General features: G+C 38.3%; 1 protein-coding gene across 6 annotated transcripts in view; it reads left to right on the top strand.

The window, feature by feature from the left end:
* COL3A1 (collagen type III alpha 1 chain) overlaps window positions 1-16,866 on the top strand; it is a 96,844-nt gene extending 79,978 nt beyond the window's left edge. For 4 of the 6 annotated variants that reach the window (XM_019523073.1, XM_019523077.1, XM_019523075.1 and 1 more), the window contains 19 exons: window positions 1,029-1,082; window positions 2,797-2,850; window positions 2,964-3,017; window positions 3,929-3,982; window positions 4,507-4,614; window positions 4,786-4,839; window positions 5,663-5,716; window positions 7,072-7,233; window positions 7,391-7,498; window positions 8,764-8,871; window positions 9,368-9,529; window positions 9,934-9,987; window positions 10,094-10,201; window positions 11,788-11,841; window positions 12,038-12,145; window positions 12,845-13,109; window positions 13,414-13,601; window positions 13,757-13,999; window positions 15,714-16,866. In XM_019523073.1, the coding sequence (XP_019378618.1) occupies window positions 1,029-1,082; window positions 2,797-2,850; window positions 2,964-3,017; window positions 3,929-3,982; window positions 4,507-4,614; window positions 4,786-4,839; window positions 5,663-5,716; window positions 7,072-7,233; window positions 7,391-7,498; window positions 8,764-8,871; window positions 9,368-9,529; window positions 9,934-9,987; window positions 10,094-10,201; window positions 11,788-11,841; window positions 12,038-12,145; window positions 12,845-13,109; window positions 13,414-13,601; window positions 13,757-13,999; window positions 15,714-15,860 (2,139 nt within the window). In that variant the 3' untranslated portion in view covers window positions 15,861-16,866. The remainder of the gene's footprint in view (window positions 1-1,028; window positions 1,083-2,796; window positions 2,851-2,963; window positions 3,018-3,928; window positions 3,983-4,506; window positions 4,615-4,785; window positions 4,840-5,662; window positions 5,717-7,071; window positions 7,234-7,390; window positions 7,499-8,763; window positions 8,872-9,367; window positions 9,530-9,933; window positions 9,988-10,093; window positions 10,202-11,787; window positions 11,842-12,037; window positions 12,146-12,844; window positions 13,110-13,413; window positions 13,602-13,756; window positions 14,000-15,713) is intronic. The other 2 variants (XM_019523074.1, XM_019523078.1) reach the window with 1 other exon arrangement.
* The last annotated feature ends 542 nt before the right edge of the window (window positions 16,867-17,408 follow it).

Below are 17,408 nucleotides of genomic sequence, written 5' to 3' on the forward strand. Positions count from 1 at the left end.
ATTTTGGTGTCATCAGCGAATTTAAACAGGTTACTTTCCACCCCATCATCCAGATCGCTGATGAAGAAATTGAACAGCGCAGGCCCCAGGACCGAGCCCTGGGGGACTCCGCTACCCACCTCCCCCCAGGTCGAGTATGACCCATCCACCACTACCCTCTGAGTGCGACCCCTCAGCCAATCTGCAATCCATCTGCAAGCATCGAACCTTCAGATTCAGATTTGGTGGAATCGAATCAGGGACAGTGATCTGGATCGGCGAATCAAATCACTGTCCCTGATTCGGGCTGAATCTGAATCTAAATCGAATAGGGCCCACTTCACACACCCCTAGTCTACATGTGCCTATTAGTGCACAGTAATAAACTCTGGAGCTCCTTGCTTCCATGCACGCATCTGCATGTGCACCCAGGATTACAGCATTATAAGCCAGGAGGAGGCCTCAGGGATCAGCCTGCCAAGACAGGGCTACTTTCTTGACTCAGCGTACTGCAGGGTGGCTGGCTGGGGCCCAAGGGTGCTTTAGTGTAGGGCTAGCCAGCAGACAGCCCTCGCATTGAAGCAATCTTATGCCCCAGCCAGCCTGGGCAACATCTAAACATGTGCTGCTGGGGAGTTTTTTTACTCCACACCAGGACAGTATTTACATTTACAACTACTATCCTGCTGCAGAGTAAATTAGTTTACTGTAGCCTAATAGCTGCGCACATGTAGACATGAGATGTTTACTGCACCATTAATTAGCCAACTGCACAATAAATGTCTTGTTTAGACTCACCTTATTTCAAGCAATGGCACTATACGATTTTATACAAAAGGAGGAATATTGCCCGTGATATTTTCCCACCTTTGAGGGTGAATGGATGTTGAATTTTGCCCTCGAGTTCTGTGTCTGACCCTGTATCACTGTAGAATGTTATACTGAAAGCCAAATTTGTATAACTGTAGTTAAAAACACCAGTTATTATGGTATTCTTGTGGTGTCTTTCTCAGTAAATGTGTTGATCCCTTTTGCCATATGTTTGACAGGGAGAGCCTGGTGGAAGAGGCGGTGATGGCTTACCTGGTAAAGATGGAGTGAGAGTGAGTAGAACCTTTCAAGCTACAGATGATGTCATAGATTTCACAGACATTAGGCTGGATGGGACCTTGCAAGATCATCAGCTCCAGCTCCTTGCCCAAGAAGCAGGAAGTCAGTTGGCATCAGAGACTTAATTGACTTAATTTCAACAGCTGCTTAATATCCATTTACACTATAAGCATACTTTTAGTGAATTCATATCACTTTATGATGTGAAACACCAAATTCTATTGTATCCAGAGCAACTTCATTAGCTTAATTTTTGGAGCACTTACTACATGAGAGACATCAGATCTGGTGCCATCCACTACCCTAAAAGGATCAACATCTCCTACTTTCCAGGAAAGTATCCTAATCTCCTCACTATAGGCTATTCTAGAGTGGAGGAGGGCACTCTCCACCTCTTTTGTTAGTACTGTTCTACTTTGTGTGCCGGGCTCCCAGGCTACATTAGCATAAAAATACAGGATTCCATAAACTAGAAAGAGAAAAAGTTAGTACAGCATTGAAACCCAGTTGTTATGACACTTACCTGAGAGAGGGAAGTCCTAGATGCCAGTTCCTACTCAAAGGACTATTTGATCATGAAAGTAATTGCATAATTTAGTAATTTCTAGAGCTGCACCAGTAACCCAGGACTTCTGTCCCCAATGGAATATAATATAAATGCCATTATACTAGAGCATTGTGCTCTTTTTCTGCAAGCATTTATTTATTCCATATGTGTAGAAACAGCAGAAGAGGGAGCTGAACATGGGATACTCACATCTTAGATGAAACTCTTACTACTGAGCTACTTACAGAAGTAAGGGAGAACCCCAACCATCACCACCCTTTGGAGAAAAGTGGCTATTGCTGCCACATTTATATATAATGTATAGTGCAGCTTGATATGGTAGAAATGCTCTGAGAACACATACTGGAATAAGCGTCCCAAGTGAAACCAGCAGAGAAATACCTGTTGTGTGCATCCTGATGAAGCCTATGAATGATATGACCACTGAGTTATTCCCTAGGCTTGTAAAGAATGAGGTACTTCTGGGTGTTTTCAGAAACACAGCTTAAATGCCTTTTAAAGTCAAAACTGAAGGTACCTAAATATTTTCAGAGTCACTAGGTTTAGCTGATGAATGGATATTTTTACAAATCATATTTTTAGATTTAGGTGTCTACATCTCTTCTAAATGGAACTATATTCCTTTTATGTATCTGTCCTTACTTCTCTACCCTTATTTGAGGGATATAGAATTGGATCGGGTATTATACAGCCATGAGATGGTAACTGAACTGTTAGAAAATGTTGACATGCAGGTCAATAAATGAATAAAATAATGATTTGGACATTCAGAAATTCTCTTTGAAGAAATAGACCAACTAATTGGCGTATAAACCAATTAATGGGAGAATGGGTGTAAAGTGATATAAATGTATGACTGCCTTTGTGTGCCAGTGGAAAGACTCCCACTGACTTCTATGGGAATTCCATTAGGCCTTAGATAGTGGCACCATAAAGTCAATGTACATTAATCAAAGATCAATCAAATCCATCAAAATGCCAACTTGATAAATAGGGGCAAAACAATACATTGACATTTATAGACTTTCTATTATTTAAGTAGCTGCAGAACCATGCTTATACTGAGACTGAAATTCAAGTTTTATTGATCATAAAAATAATACTGCTAAATAGTAAAGCATTGTTTTCTAATTATTTAGGGTCCTGCAGGTCCCATTGGACCTCCTGGTCCATCTGGCCCACCTGGAGAAAAGGTAATGTATAACAAAAAAATGGGTTTGAATAAGGTGTTGTGCATATGTAGGTCTGAAATTGTCTACTGAGTTAGAGGAAGAACTCTGAAATAAACTTAATTCTTTTCTTTCAGGGTGATATTGGACCACATGGCGCCCCTGGTCTTCCTGGTGCCCGTGGGGGTCCTGTAAGTGACAGTCCTTTTTGTCCAACCTACTGTAGATTATATCAATGTATTTGGCTTTATTTCCAAAGGTTTTAAGCGCTGGCAGCTGCATGAGGACTTAACTGCTGTTTTCAGTTGCTCAGAATTTCCAAGAGTCCCACCACTTGTTTTTAATACTACCAAAGATATAAGAATGGTTGTAAAGGTAGTGACACAATGTTTCTACCCATTTCCCATGCATTTGAAAGTATCACAAAACCAAAACTAAACCTTGACATTTTTGAGCCATTAATTTAAGTAGAGTGATTTTTATTTTTTCTGTCTTTTATCTGTTTATTTTTAGAATTAAATAACCAGTTGGAAATATATCCATTTCTGTACTCCGAGAGAAAGCAGGGCAGGATGCCCTAGAGAATAACTCTCTTAGAAAAATATAAGCTTTAATAAGATACATCCTATTTATATGTTATGAATGGACTTGCAGAGAGCAGGGGTAGCCAATCCATTCATAGCATCTGATAAAGTAGGTTGTTGCCTATGGAAGCTTACATCTTTCTGAATGAGTTAGTCTCTAGTCTCTTTATGAATGAGTTAACCTTCTGCCCAACTTAGATTAACATAGGCTAACTAGCTCCCTGTATGTTTACATTTCATATTAATAAAATGAGCCAGATTCCAATCACACATATCAGACAAACTCCATGGAATGACTCAATAAAAATCAGGACCTGACATGTTATTGATGATTAACATATTTGACATAATAAACCAGTTTGAAAACATACAATTTCAAAAGCCATATTCACATTTTATTTCAACTACTGGCCTGCCAGAGGAAAATGAGCCTATTCACTGTAGTGTATATTATATATGCCTATATATTAAGCATGAAGACTGTTTTTCTCATTTTTCCCTTTGTTCATTTTCTTCAGGGTGACCGAGGAGAACAAGGTTCCACAGGGCCTCCTGGATTCCCCGGACCTCCTGTAAGTAAGAATAGGAAAAAAAATTGAAACTCATTGTTTAATTTTAGGTCATTTGTATTGGCTTTTTTGGTCACTGAGGCACATTGAGCTGATGTTTTTAGAGAACTATCCACAATGAAACCAAGCTCTCTTTCCTGAGTCATAACAGCCAGTTCAGAACCCCATACTACATATATATAGTTGAGGTTATTTTTCCCCATGTATATTACCTTGCACTTGTCAACATTGAAATTCATCTACCATTTGTTTGTCCACTCACTTAGATTGATGAGATCTTTCTGGAGTTTCTCTCCATCAGAGTAAAATTTCTAATTAGATTTCTGTTCCTAAAACAGAAATATGTGGGTTCTGATTCTGATCTCACTAATGTCAGTTTTATATTTTCCATTGTCTTCATTAGGACTACATCTTTTGAGCTTGTATTTCAACTAAGCAACAGGATCACTCTAGTAATAGTCAGCTCAGTCTTATCATGCTTTTAATTAAATTATATTTAGAATAGTTAATTTTTCCTTTTACTAAAGGGACAAAATGGGGATCCTGGTGGAAAAGGAGAGAAAGGCCCTCAGGGCCCACGAGGTGAGAATGGTCCCCCTGGACCTGCAGGCCAACCAGGAGGCTCTGGTGCACCAGTAAGTATTAATTGCTACCCAACTTCTACTAAAACTTCATTCTTAATACAGTTTCCAGTTCTTTCAGCCTTTAGATCAAACAAGTGTTTGAAATACACAACATATTAATGGTTCTCATTTCTTATTGGCTAATTCTATACTGTATTAAAATGTCTCTTTCATGTACTTTAGGGCCCACCTGGTCCCCAGGGAGTAAAAGGAGAACGTGGTACTCCTGGTAGCCCTGTGAGTATTATCTTTTTTCCTATCATTCTCTCACTAGGAGACAGCACACTTAGTACTAAGACAGGAACTTCAACATGGTCTGCAGAAGGCAGAGACATTTATAAACTTCATTTAAAAAAAAAATCCTAGCAAAATTCTCCTGCCACAGGGGATAACTAGAGGAGTTAAACCATATGATAGCCTACTTAAGATTACCTACAGTTACAGTTGAAAGTTCTGTTTGGCTGGCTTTTTAAGTTCATGATTTAGATTTTCATTTAAAAAGTTAACATTTGGACTATGTGTTCTGAACTGTGCAAATTAATTTGGGTCTTATACAAAATGGCTAGAGTTTTTCTCAAGGACCTGTGTTCCTGCTTCTTGCTTGTACCATGAATTTGATACTACATCAAAGATATATTAACTGCAATTAACAAATCAACCATCTGACATGTCCTTCCCTGCATTATTAGTAGTCAACCATTGATCCTTCTGCATAATGGTGTACATGTGAGAGGTCACCAGTACCTTCAACATGTATGCCTGGGTAGCCGCATAGAGGAGTGGAGGTGAAAGTTGTCCAGACTTTCCATCCCCTCTTTAGATCATTGAGACAGAATCCAAAGGCCAGACTGAGTTCAGACAAGCAGTGCCTGGATGGCTGTAGTTATATGCACATCCAGGAATGAAACCAGGGTCTCCAGTGTAGAAAACAAGTCTACCACTGGACCACAACAGCAGGCCTTGCATTATTACTAACATACAAAATACAGAACTGTATACAGAAATAAGTTGTTCGACTTTTCAATGTTTTAGTATTTATCTTTGAAATGTTTGGTTGTAGGGCTCAGGTGGTTTCCCTGGTCCCCGTGGTCCGCCTGGTCCCCCTGGTAATAATGTAAGTTATATTGTCATTTGTTCATACTTACCTTTCAAGTGCACCTAAAACATACCTTTACACGTTGGCATAAATAAAACATATGGGGGGTATAATGAAACTGAAGTGTCTCTGTAGAAATAGATTTATTCCTGGTGATAGCATTCTTTTATTTACTTCCTTAATACTCTTCTTTTTTTTAAGCTTACTCCCCCAAATCTCATTAGCATTATTAGGATCTTTCCAATAGCTCCAGTGGCGGTTGGATTAGGTCTTTGGTTGGTCAAAAATGTCCTGTTCTCTCTCTCACTTTTCTATAATACAAGAAGTGCACAGTTTAGGGTCTTGTTTTGTCCTTCTCTCCTCTCCCAAAGCTTTCACTATTCTATCAGTCATTTTCAAAGTGATCACAGCTGAGACTCTATGTGTTTTTTCATTGTTTATAGAAAAAACTGTATCAAAACCAAACAACTAGTGATAGAAGTATTAGGAAGGAAAATGTTCCATGAGAACTTCCCTTCCACAGTATGAAGATAAGAGACCTGCAGGTGCACACTGATCCACTGTAATAAGAAGTTGTTGCATAATACCCTTGACCAAGTTTTATAAATTATCCCTATTTGAAAAAAAATGCTGCTCTTCATATATATCGTATCTCGGATTTCCATAATACACACTACGGTTATGGATTCTTTAAAAATAATTGAGAAAGCATAGAATTTATTCTATTTATCCTATTTTTGTTATTAAAAAGTAAATATGAATCTACTGAACGTAAATTATCATGCTAAATCTGTTAAGGAAATGCTGACGTAAGGTCTTATTTCCTGGAACCTCAGAATTTCCTTAACAGATTATTATGGCTTTTTACTTAGACCTATATTACATTTCTTGTTTTACTGCTTGATCAATAAAAATACCAAGATGGAGATATAGGCTCCAATACCTCTATTAACTTTAATAGGTATTGTATCAGGCTTTCCACATGTCCAAAGCATTTTTTCCATGGCTATGACATAGTGACAAAGAGAGTTCTAGGATATGTAACGGTTGAATAATTCCAGAAACTGACCAGTACCACCAATGTCTAGATAACAACTTAGAAGAGCCAAATTTTAAAACATAATTAGGGAGAGGTAAAACAAAATCTAGACTTAAGTCAATAGGAAAGGAATAAACTTTTTATGGTGAAAGCAAATCAAAGCAATTTCAACCCCGGGTGCCTCAAGTTATGAATCTATGTCTACGTTTGACAGTAAAACAAGCAACATATCTTTTTTATAGTTGCTGAACATGGACAATGAGAAATGATCATCATGAAGTAGTATTTATCATATCAGATACTTTATCTCATTCTTTTCTTTTTACATTTATAGGGTAATCCAGGGCCACCTGGTCACGCTGGAGCTGCAGGCAAGGATGGCCCTCCTGGTCCAACAGGTCACACTGGTCCAGCTGGCAGACCAGGTGGTGCTGGTCCAAAAGGTGACCCTGGCCCACCAGGTGAAAAAGGTCCACCAGGAGGACAAGGAGAACGAGTAAGCAAATTACTTTGCAGGATTCATTAAACCTATAAATAAAAGTTAGTAAGCACATCATCAAAAGAGTCTTCCTGATGAATGCTAGAAGATAACTAAAAGCCATGTTTTCAAAAATATCCAGCAGTTATTAATTTAGCCAAATTATTTTCAACAGGGTTCAATAGGCTTTCCAGGCCCTCCGGGTCTAGTGGGCGGACGTGGTCAAGTAGGATTACCAGGCTCACGTGGCCAACCAGGCTCTTCTGGTCAACCTGGACCAAAGGTGAGTGGAGATATATTGAAGGACTCACCTTCAAACGTAATATCATTAACTTCATTCTAGAAATACCTAGGAGAATTTCAGCCTGTAATAACAGTCCACATGTGATGAATGCGCCAAATTTTCCAAATATTAGGTCAAAGACTATATAATTAGCATTTAAGCCAGTTTCTACCAATATCAGTTGAAGTTTTGGATGAGTGAAGAGTAAGGTCCAGATCCACAAAGGTATTTAAGCACCTAGCTTCTCAATCAACTTCTAAGAATTATAAAATTAAGTACTTAACTAGCAATGAAGTAGTCAAATACCTTTGGAGATCTGGAGCTAAATGAAAATTGAGCAAGCAATTCTGGACTTTTCTCAGTGTGGCATGAACTTCAAAATTCATATTCATATCTAAATCTAAATTTTCCCTATATTTAGCTTTGTTTTTAAATCTAGAACTGCCTTTGATCCATGGTACCAATATTCTTGGATCAATGTGAGGATTTTAAAAAATATGACCAACTTCACCCAACCAAAAACTCCTTATCGTCTTCTCATCACATGCACCAAAACTCTAATCCCTCATGTCTCCAGTTCTACCAGATTTCTCATTTTTATGTCTTGTTAAGTAATGCAATTCTTTAGTATTAACTTCACCTAGTGACCCTTGTTTAATTATCCTTATGAATCTTATTAAAGAAATAAAACCCAAATAAAATATCACTTTCAAGGCCTAATTAAATTAAAAAAGAGAACAAAAATATTTTACATATTTTAGCTAGTATTGTGTTATACCACTAATACAGTGATGTTTGTGTATTTATGATATTTTTTTTTTCAGAGTTGGTCAAAATAACTCTGAAAGTCTAAAATCACTGTTTACAATGGTTGTTTATTATTTTGTATTAGCCTTTAACTATATTGGATTTGTACACATAATATTTTGACGTACTTTGTACCAACCTTTTAATGTACACTGCAGAATTATGCCATACCCAAGAAGCACCTTTGCACACCATGAATGTGTGATGTTAAAAGGAGGAGGAAAAGTTGGTCAGTCACACATCTGTGAGGCCAGATTTTTTTCTTATATTTCATTTAATCACAGTCACTGAGGTTTTATCATGATAATCTGTCAAACTTAACTACACATCTCTGTTCAGAGTGCTTGTACTCTTCATGCAGGACACTGCATTTGATGGTGGGGAGAAATAGAAAATTGGAACATTTGATGACATTAGGAAAAATCAGTCTTAATGAAATCGTTTCATTTGATGTTCAGGGTGAAGATGGTAAACCAGGAGTGAATGGCAGTCCAGGAGAGCGTGGTCTACCAGGTCAAAATGGTGCTGCTGGTCTAAGAGGCTTACCAGGAGAGCCTGGCAGAGATGTAAGCAGATGTTTCAGATCTTTGTGCTAGATTGTAAATTATACACAGTCCAATTTATGGAGAAATTTGGGAAATGATTGTGCCTCATTAAAAAATCCTCCCTGAAGAGACTAATACATAAGAGAATTAGGTAGAGTCTAGTCTCATATATGATGATGAAGCTTACTGCTCCAGTACAACCTACCCAGTTTGGGGGCTATGGTTCTGTCCCAGTTGGTACAGACCAAGTGACACTCTGAACCTTCTTATAAGCACTGAGACTGCAGGGTCACAGGCCCATATAAAACTACCTAAGGGGGCAAATGTAAACTTTTTGTATGCTCCTTTCCTCAAGTCTTGCAGAAGGGCTGCTCACAAACTGTTCCTGTAAGGGCAGCAATTAATTCTCTTATACCTATTTTCTGATTGTGCGGATCATTTTCCCAATTAGCTCTAAAACATGTTGACTATTCCATAATACTGTTACTATTTAAACTTGTACCTCTCTGGTTTTCAGGGTAATCCTGGATCAGATGGTTTGCCAGGTCGTGATGGATCCTCAGGACCAAAGGGTGACCGTGGTGAAAATGGTTCTCCTGGTATACCTGGTCCACCTGGTCATCCTGGCCCCCCTGGTAACACCGGTCCAGCAGGAAAAGCAGGTGAAAGAGGATTTCAGGTAAGTGAAAAAGGCAAAGACACTGCCTACTGTCTATTTTCATTGCTTTGGCTTCTGCAAGCTGCTTTATGCAGTAAAGGAAAACAGAGCTGTGGAAGAATCTTGTTCATTAGTCTACTAGTATTACAGATTTTTAATAATGGGATCCCATAAGAGGAATACCAAGGAGAGGAAGTTATTGTGTATACAAACCTATTTACTTCTTAAGATACCAAAAGACACTGTCTCAATGTAATTACTATAATTTGCCTCAACACCACCACCACAACAAAAAATGGAGTTTAAGTTTGTAGACCTATCCCATGCTTTCTAATCAGTCCTAGCCTTAATGCATTCTACCTATCTAGAAAAAAAGGACAATGGTAACTGTATCTGATGATAATTATCATCTTCCAATTTCACAGGGTCCTCAGGGTCCTGCTGGTCCTCCTGGTCCTGCTGGTGCCCGTGGTACTGCTGTAAGTCTCCATGGAAACCACTTTGCAGATCAGTTTATCATTTTCTGTCTGTTTGAAGTTTCTCCTGGGTTGTTTTTCAATTTTCATTAAAAAATTATTTTTAAAGGGTCCCCCAGGTGCTCGTGGTGAAAAAGGTGAAGCTGGTGAGCGTGGCATCAATGGCATTAAGGGTCACAGAGGACATCCTGGCACCCCAGGCCTCCCTGGCCCCCCTGTACGTATCTTGTATTATGTTGAACTGCATAATAAAAATGAAATTCTTCTCATAATTGCAGCATTTCAATGTCAGGCAACTGAAAACTGAATTTAACCTTATGTAAATGACTAACTAAAAATAATTGTGTAGTAGAATGCTCAATGTATGCAGTCCCTACATTATACCAGGACCCAATCAACAAACTGGAAAAATAAGTATAAGAAAAAATAAGAATAAATATCACAATGATTTGGTTAGTTTTCTAGGAAACAAAGCTGCATTTGATAAAATGTTTTGGGATTATTGGTTTAACTTTCTTTAGGTTAAATAATTTTTATGGATATTGGGCATGTCTACATGTGCACTTTAATGTGCATTAGCCTATTTTAGTGTGCATTAAAGCATCACAAAAAACATGCTACTTAGCTAATGTGCATTTTTCTTGTACCTCACAATGGAGGACATCTATGCATGAGCACTGAAGCTACTCCAGCACCCTGGAATTCTAGCATGTAGGACCAGACTTTGCATTAAATCTTTTAAAGGTCCCTTTCACTTGTGGTGCTAGTCAATTTGATGCCACCAAGCCTGTAGGTCTGTTGTGGGTTGCTCATCCCAAGGTAGAGCACTTTACATTTCTCAATGTTGACTTCAGCAGGTTCCAATCTGCCCAACTTGCTAGCCTGTCTAGGTCCACCTGTATCTGTAGTTTATCTTCAAGCATGACTACGCTCCCCCATAACTTGGTGTCATCCACGAACTTGGCCAGTGAGCCAAGTATCATATAGTATCAAAGGAAATTAGGGATGGAAGGAACCTCATAAAGTCCTATAGTCCAGCCCCTTGCAGAATCATCCCTGACCAACCATTCTAGCCATATATCAATGTTTGAATTGTAATGGCAAAAATATAAAATGTAGGTTATAGATGCCATCACCTAAAAAGTCACTTACTAATATCATACGATGGCATCTGACTCTTGTGGTTTGCTTGCAGAATGGATAAAGAGATATCTAATAGTTTTATATTCTGGATTTTTCAAAGAAAAGTTACTAACTTTATTTCAGTATATGCTTTACTCTTCGGAAGTTCACCTAAAATTAGTGGTCATTTACTCTTAATTTTTTTAAATTTACTTGCAGAATCCTTGAAATTATCTTGCAGATATCATAGTTATAATAATAATATACGGCTACAGGATTTCAGTGGATATAGGGCCTTACCCAAATCAGTGGGAAGGCTCCTATTGGAGTCTTTAGCCATTGGACTAGGACATTATATCATTGATATGTTTTCTGTTTAGAACATCATAGATATTTCTGATGCATGGATATGATTAGACAGTAATACTATCATTATTATCATCATTATACTATTATTATCTTCATTATCATTATTGTTAAGCAGTGATGTAACTGGGGGTGGGGTGTACCAATAGACAATTTGCAGTAGGGGATGAATAAAAGTGGCTGCTGCTGGCAGCTGCATGTTTGCATATGTGACTATGACAGCAACCAGAAGTCACTGCTTCAGCTTCACCTTGGGGACTTGGCCCTATCCCTACACTGCTTTTATTAAGTAAGTAATCTATCTTATTTTAACAGGGTGCATTGGGTCCACCAGGTTCAAATGGAAATCCAGGAGCTATGGGTGCCAGGGTAAGTAGGATTGCCTATAACAGTTTCATACTGTTTCATGTCTGCTTCATATATTTCTATTAATCTTATTCAAATCTTTTGAAATAAAAACGCAAAAGCTGACATTCAGGGAAACACACAAATGAAATATTTTATCGTACTTTCTACATGTTGATTAGTTGTTGTTGTTATTCACCTGTGTTTGCCTTTATTCTAGGGTCCTCCTGGACCATCTGGTCCTCCTGGAAAAGATGGTTTAGGTGGTTACCCAGGTCCCATAGGTCCTCCAGGTCCTCGTGGTAATCGAGGTGACACTGGTGCTGCGGTAAGTGAGCAGCAAGTATTCCATCAGTTAAACAGATTATTCCTCTTTAAAAAGTAAAAATGCAAATCATTCTCTTTTAAATATGTACATAAGAACATACTCTGGAGCTGCTGCTAGTGTAGAAGTGATCTGACCAATAGGTCTAAGTTGAGAAAGATACCGAGCATAAGAAGCCTTGTTCAAATATTCCCATTGACTTCATTGGGCTTTGGATGAGCACCAAACTCTCCCATTTAAGTGGGAAATCAGAAACTCCAGCTGTCTTTACAGCATAGTCTTCCTGCTTTGAAATGTATGTTGTTCAGGATGAAGTAGGAACTGTGCTATACCAGTCATGTCCCTTAGAGGGAGTAATAGAGGGTATAAAGCAGTGGTGGAAGTAGTAGCATTGCCTCCGTTTATTAGTCATTTTGTGGCTGATATGGGCACAGTGGTGCAAAAGCTCCTAGCATACCTCCTTTCCTACAATCCAGCTTTAACAATATGAGCTGCACTTAGTCTCTGAACTAGGAAAAAAATGGGCCCAAGCTTGTCCCAGTTTGGCTTTTACTATGACTAGCTGGTAAAAATAAATAAATAAATACAAGTTTGTCTATAACTAGCCTTCTTCTTAGCTTCATATTTGTGGTCCGTAGCATACTCTTATGGCTTTTTAAATCTTGGCTTAATTCTTACTCTAATATTTTCTTTATTTCCTAGGGCCCACCTGGCCCACCTGGTCTCCCAGGTCCTCCTGGAGCTACTGGTCCATGCTGTGGTACGATAGACGGGCCAGATAAAGGACTTGTATATCCATTCTACAATGACCAGCCAAGTGATGAAAAGATCAACATAAATGAAATTTTATCTTCAATGAAATCAATTAATAGCCAGATTGAAAACATCATTAGTCCTGATGGCTCACGGAAAAATCCTGCTCGTAACTGCAGAGATCTGAAATTCTGCCATCCTGAATTCAAGAGTGGTATGTTAGATTTTTTTTTTACTCTGGCACTGAATTTTTTTCTTTGTAGTTCTGTTCTGAAAAGTATATCTATACCAATTAGATTATGGTGTCTATACTTGTCATGTCCAAATTAAAATTTGCTTCCTTGCTGTCAGCACTGCATATCCTCTGACCTTTGTTTAGACTATTTGAATGAAATAAAATGTATTATTTTTGTGTCACTAGTTTGATTTGCCCTATCCTCAGTCAAAGATAAGGTACTTCGTGCTTACTACATGTCTTTGGGGAAATAAAAAGTCTTCTTTTTTTTATCTTTCCGTAGGAGAATACTGGATTGATCCTAATCAAGGTTGCAAGTTGGATGCTATTAAAGTGTACTGTAATATGGAAACGGGTGAGACATGCATCAGTGCTAATCCCAGGAGTGTGCCACGTAAGAAGTGGTGGACAAGTACAGATGGTGAAAAGAAACACATATGGTTTGGAGAATCTATGGATGGTGGCTTTCAGGTAGGACATGTTAGATCATCTCATTGAATAGCCTGGAATAGCTATTTCAGTAAAATCTTTAATTAAATTTATTGCATAGTAGTACATATTCACTGGGTGGTAGATTGATTACCAGAGATGGAAGTAAAATAATATATTTTTGTGTTGCACCACAGTTCAACTATGGAGATTCAGACCTTCCAGAAGATGTCTCAGATGTTCAGCTGGCATTCCTGAGAGTTCTCTCTAGCCGAGCCTCTCAGAATATCACATATCACTGCAAAAATAGTATTGCTTACATGGATCAGGCCAGTGGAAATGTTAAGACAGCTCTGAAACTGATGAGCTCTATTGAAAGTGAAATCAAGGCTGAAGGAAACAGCAAATTCACATATGCAGTTCTGGAAGATGGTTGTACTGTAAGTAAACACAACTTCTGTATTATAGTGGGTTGGATCCCTTATGGGGAGGCTACATTGTACCCTAGCTAATGCAGGTGCAGAGGAATAAATAAGAACTACCCCAACCCTTTCCTGGCCTATGTAAAATCAGGATACGGTTGCAGCCCTGGTACTCCAGAAGCTTGACAATCAGAGTAAACTAAGTAGGAAATAAAAGGGGTCAGACAGAGAATAGAAGAACCCATGGATGGTTCCCAGAATTAATGGAGACCTAAAAGCTAGTTCATATGGTTCCCTACAGCAAGAAGAGGTATAATACACTTTAAAGATTTATAGTAAATGGTATCTCACCAACAAAAAGAATAGCCAGGTCTGGAAGGCATCATGCTTCTCTTGTAATACAGTTCATGCTTATGGTCTACCCTTTGCTTGCTATTCAGATCTCTTCTTTATTAGAGGCCTTCCCTCTTTAATGTCCAAATGTCTTTCCCAGTTTTGAAAACTGAATTAAAGTTGTGCTGAAATGTTGATCCTGCTCCCTTCACAAATGCAGATTAACACTGTGTAGTCTACTAAGGGCAGCTCTGTAACACAGACTTATGTCAAGTACCAGTACACTCAAACTTCTCTCATTGCTCCACGGGCAGTCTTCCAAACCAAAAGCAGAATATCCCCGTTCACATGGCACCACACCCAAGATAAGCAGCAGCACAAAGCAGCAGTAAAAATTAACTTGAAGCAGCATGTGAATGCATCTATTCTGCTTCTGATTCGGGAGGTAGAGTTTGTTGAGAAGCAGCACTAATTAATCCAAATAAACCACTGCACAAAAAAGGCTACACCACTATCATTTTGGAAAGTAGCATATGCACTGAAGTATGGTATGTCTGAATGCAATACTATCTTCCATGGTATGTTTACTCTATAAACATGCCTTAAGCATTGACTATTAGGGGGTAGATTTCCCAAACAAAAATTCAGAGTGGAAGAGGAGTTAAAATGCACTGGAAGTGAGAGAGTTTATGAAGAATGTAACTTCCCTTCAATTCAGCTGCCCCATATATCTCCCCCTCCTGGCTGCCCAGTGGGCCAGCTTCAAGAGAAGAGTTGGAGAGCACTCTGGGTAATGTCTAGAATACTTCGCTGAGCAGCATAAAACCTTACTCTGAGTGAGGAACACCTAGAGCTTAGATCTCTCCCTTGCTAGGAACAAGCCCTATTGGGGTAAAAGGTAAAAGGTGAGAAGGACTTCTCCTCCAGTGTCAAACCCCATCTGCAATTATGTGTATGCCTCCGAAGCCTAGACAGCCATAGTACAGCCTACTGAGCATGTTTAGAAGAGAAACAGTGCAAGCATAGCTATGTGGAATCCCCACTGTGTGGAAGTGCCAAAAACTGTAGTTATACATAAGTCTTATAGCTACATAAGTCCTGTAGGCAGTCCTGTGGACTTCACTTAGGCAATGAAGCATAAATCTGTTCTAAGGATCAGGGAACCAGTCCCCTACTTGTGCAGAAAATGCATATCGCATTCTGGATACAAATATAAAGATACTCTAAATAATGCCTGTCTAAAAAGATACTGAGTGGGAAAATACAAGAGATTGAAAGGTGGAGGAATAAACCACATGCTAATGTGAAAAGAGCAAGTGTGAATTTCAGTAAAATATAATCTCCACATTGTACTGCATAGGGTTTCTTTGACATGCTTTTCTCTTTTAAATTTTTACAGAAACACACTGGTGAATGGGGTAAAACTGTCTTTGAATATAAAACACGCAAGACCATGAGGCTGCCCTTGATTGATATTGCACCCGTCGATATTGGTGGTCCTGATCAAGAATTTGGTGTGGACATTGGCCCAGTTTGCTTCTTATAAATCAAAGATACTGCTCCTTCTGAAACCCTAGCAAACAAATTCACACTCCATCGGTGCTCCTTTTGTTTAAACTTTGTCAGCTAGTACAGGTCCATATCCCAGTTATTTATTAACAAAATTTCTGGGAATAAAAAATAATTTGATTTAAAGGTTTTGTGGGGGGTTTTGCTATTACACAAAGTACAATAAAAATGCTTTTTGCTTTTTTTTTTTTTTTTTTACCAAATTCCATCTTCAAAACGTGTCTCCATGGTGCTATAATAAAACTTCAACACTAAATAAAACAACACTGTGTTCTATTAGTTAAATACTAGCCAATTTAAAAAGCACTGATTGCTCCCAGTATCAAAGTTTACCCTCCTTTCTAAGATGAAGTCCATAAAGCTAGAAAGACTTCCCTGTTTCAACTACCTCAACATGGACAGAAACTGGGATGAGTCTGATGATTCACACCAAAAATAACCAAACAAATAAAAAATGTTGGAACTATTGGTTAATTCATTGGTACCATTTGGCTTAAAATGATATATTTCTGTACTGATTAGTTATGACCAGAGTACAGGGCATCTGAAGAATTTTGAATACCTTAATGTCAACAATTGCCATGATGTTACTGCTGGATTGTATTATGTTTTCAAGGGTGCTTCTATACTTTCCTGTCATTGCTGGTCAAGACCACTAAAATTAAGGAAGTGTAAAAGACTAATGTGTTGGTGCTAATGTATTTTGCACTTCTAAATCTGCAAGGCAGATTTATTGACTTCCATTAAAAGTAAAGGTTTAGCAACAATTGTAAATGTCTCCTGTTAAATATGTAATTGGCATGTCCTTTTTGAAGGCTATGTCTCTTCACCCTGTAAAAGTCAAAAGATGCAGAATCGTGAATTTCCTTTGTCACATTAAAACATTTATAGTGTTGAAGGTTAACCATCTTTGTAAGCTTTTATATGGTTGTTGGTCTATTCCTTACAAAGACACATAATAAAATATCATGAAAAAAATCCTCCTCATTGTTCCATGAGGTTGACTTTTTGCTTTCCTAACCTTTCATATCCTTTTTGCTTTCCTAACCGTTCATATCCTTTTCCTCCAGTTCACTAATGGGGAAGTAAATCCTGATATCCTAACTTTAACTGTTATTAGTTTTTCTGAGAATTTTGCTGAATTAAAGATTATGAGGAGCAAAACAACTTTAGGTAACCAAAATCCAGGACCCACCATAGCTTCCTATTATAGTGGTGGAGGTGGTGCAATGCCCAAACATAGATCCTAAAGAAGTCTTAATTTAATGCTATCCCTAAGCTGGTCAAATTGAATCTGTCTTTTGAATAAAACGCCTAATGCTCTGATGGTGCAAGGCTAAGCAAGAAAGCTTCTAAGAAATGTCTTTGAAATCTAGCCTTATCCCAAAGAAGTGAAATGTAGGCAAGGCATCTAATACTTAGACTAGTGGTTCTTAGCATTTTTTAGACCCAAGGAACCCCTCCATAACTTTTGTGAATTGAGTGAAAAAAAAATATGTATTATATTGCTTACCTCCTTGCAAAG

The sequence above is a fragment of the Gavialis gangeticus genome, unplaced genomic scaffold (genome assembly GCF_001723915.1).
Source record: "Gavialis gangeticus isolate Ggan-Ray unplaced genomic scaffold, GavGan_comp1, whole genome shotgun sequence".
Lineage (NCBI taxonomy): Eukaryota > Metazoa > Chordata > Crocodylia > Gavialidae > Gavialis > Gavialis gangeticus.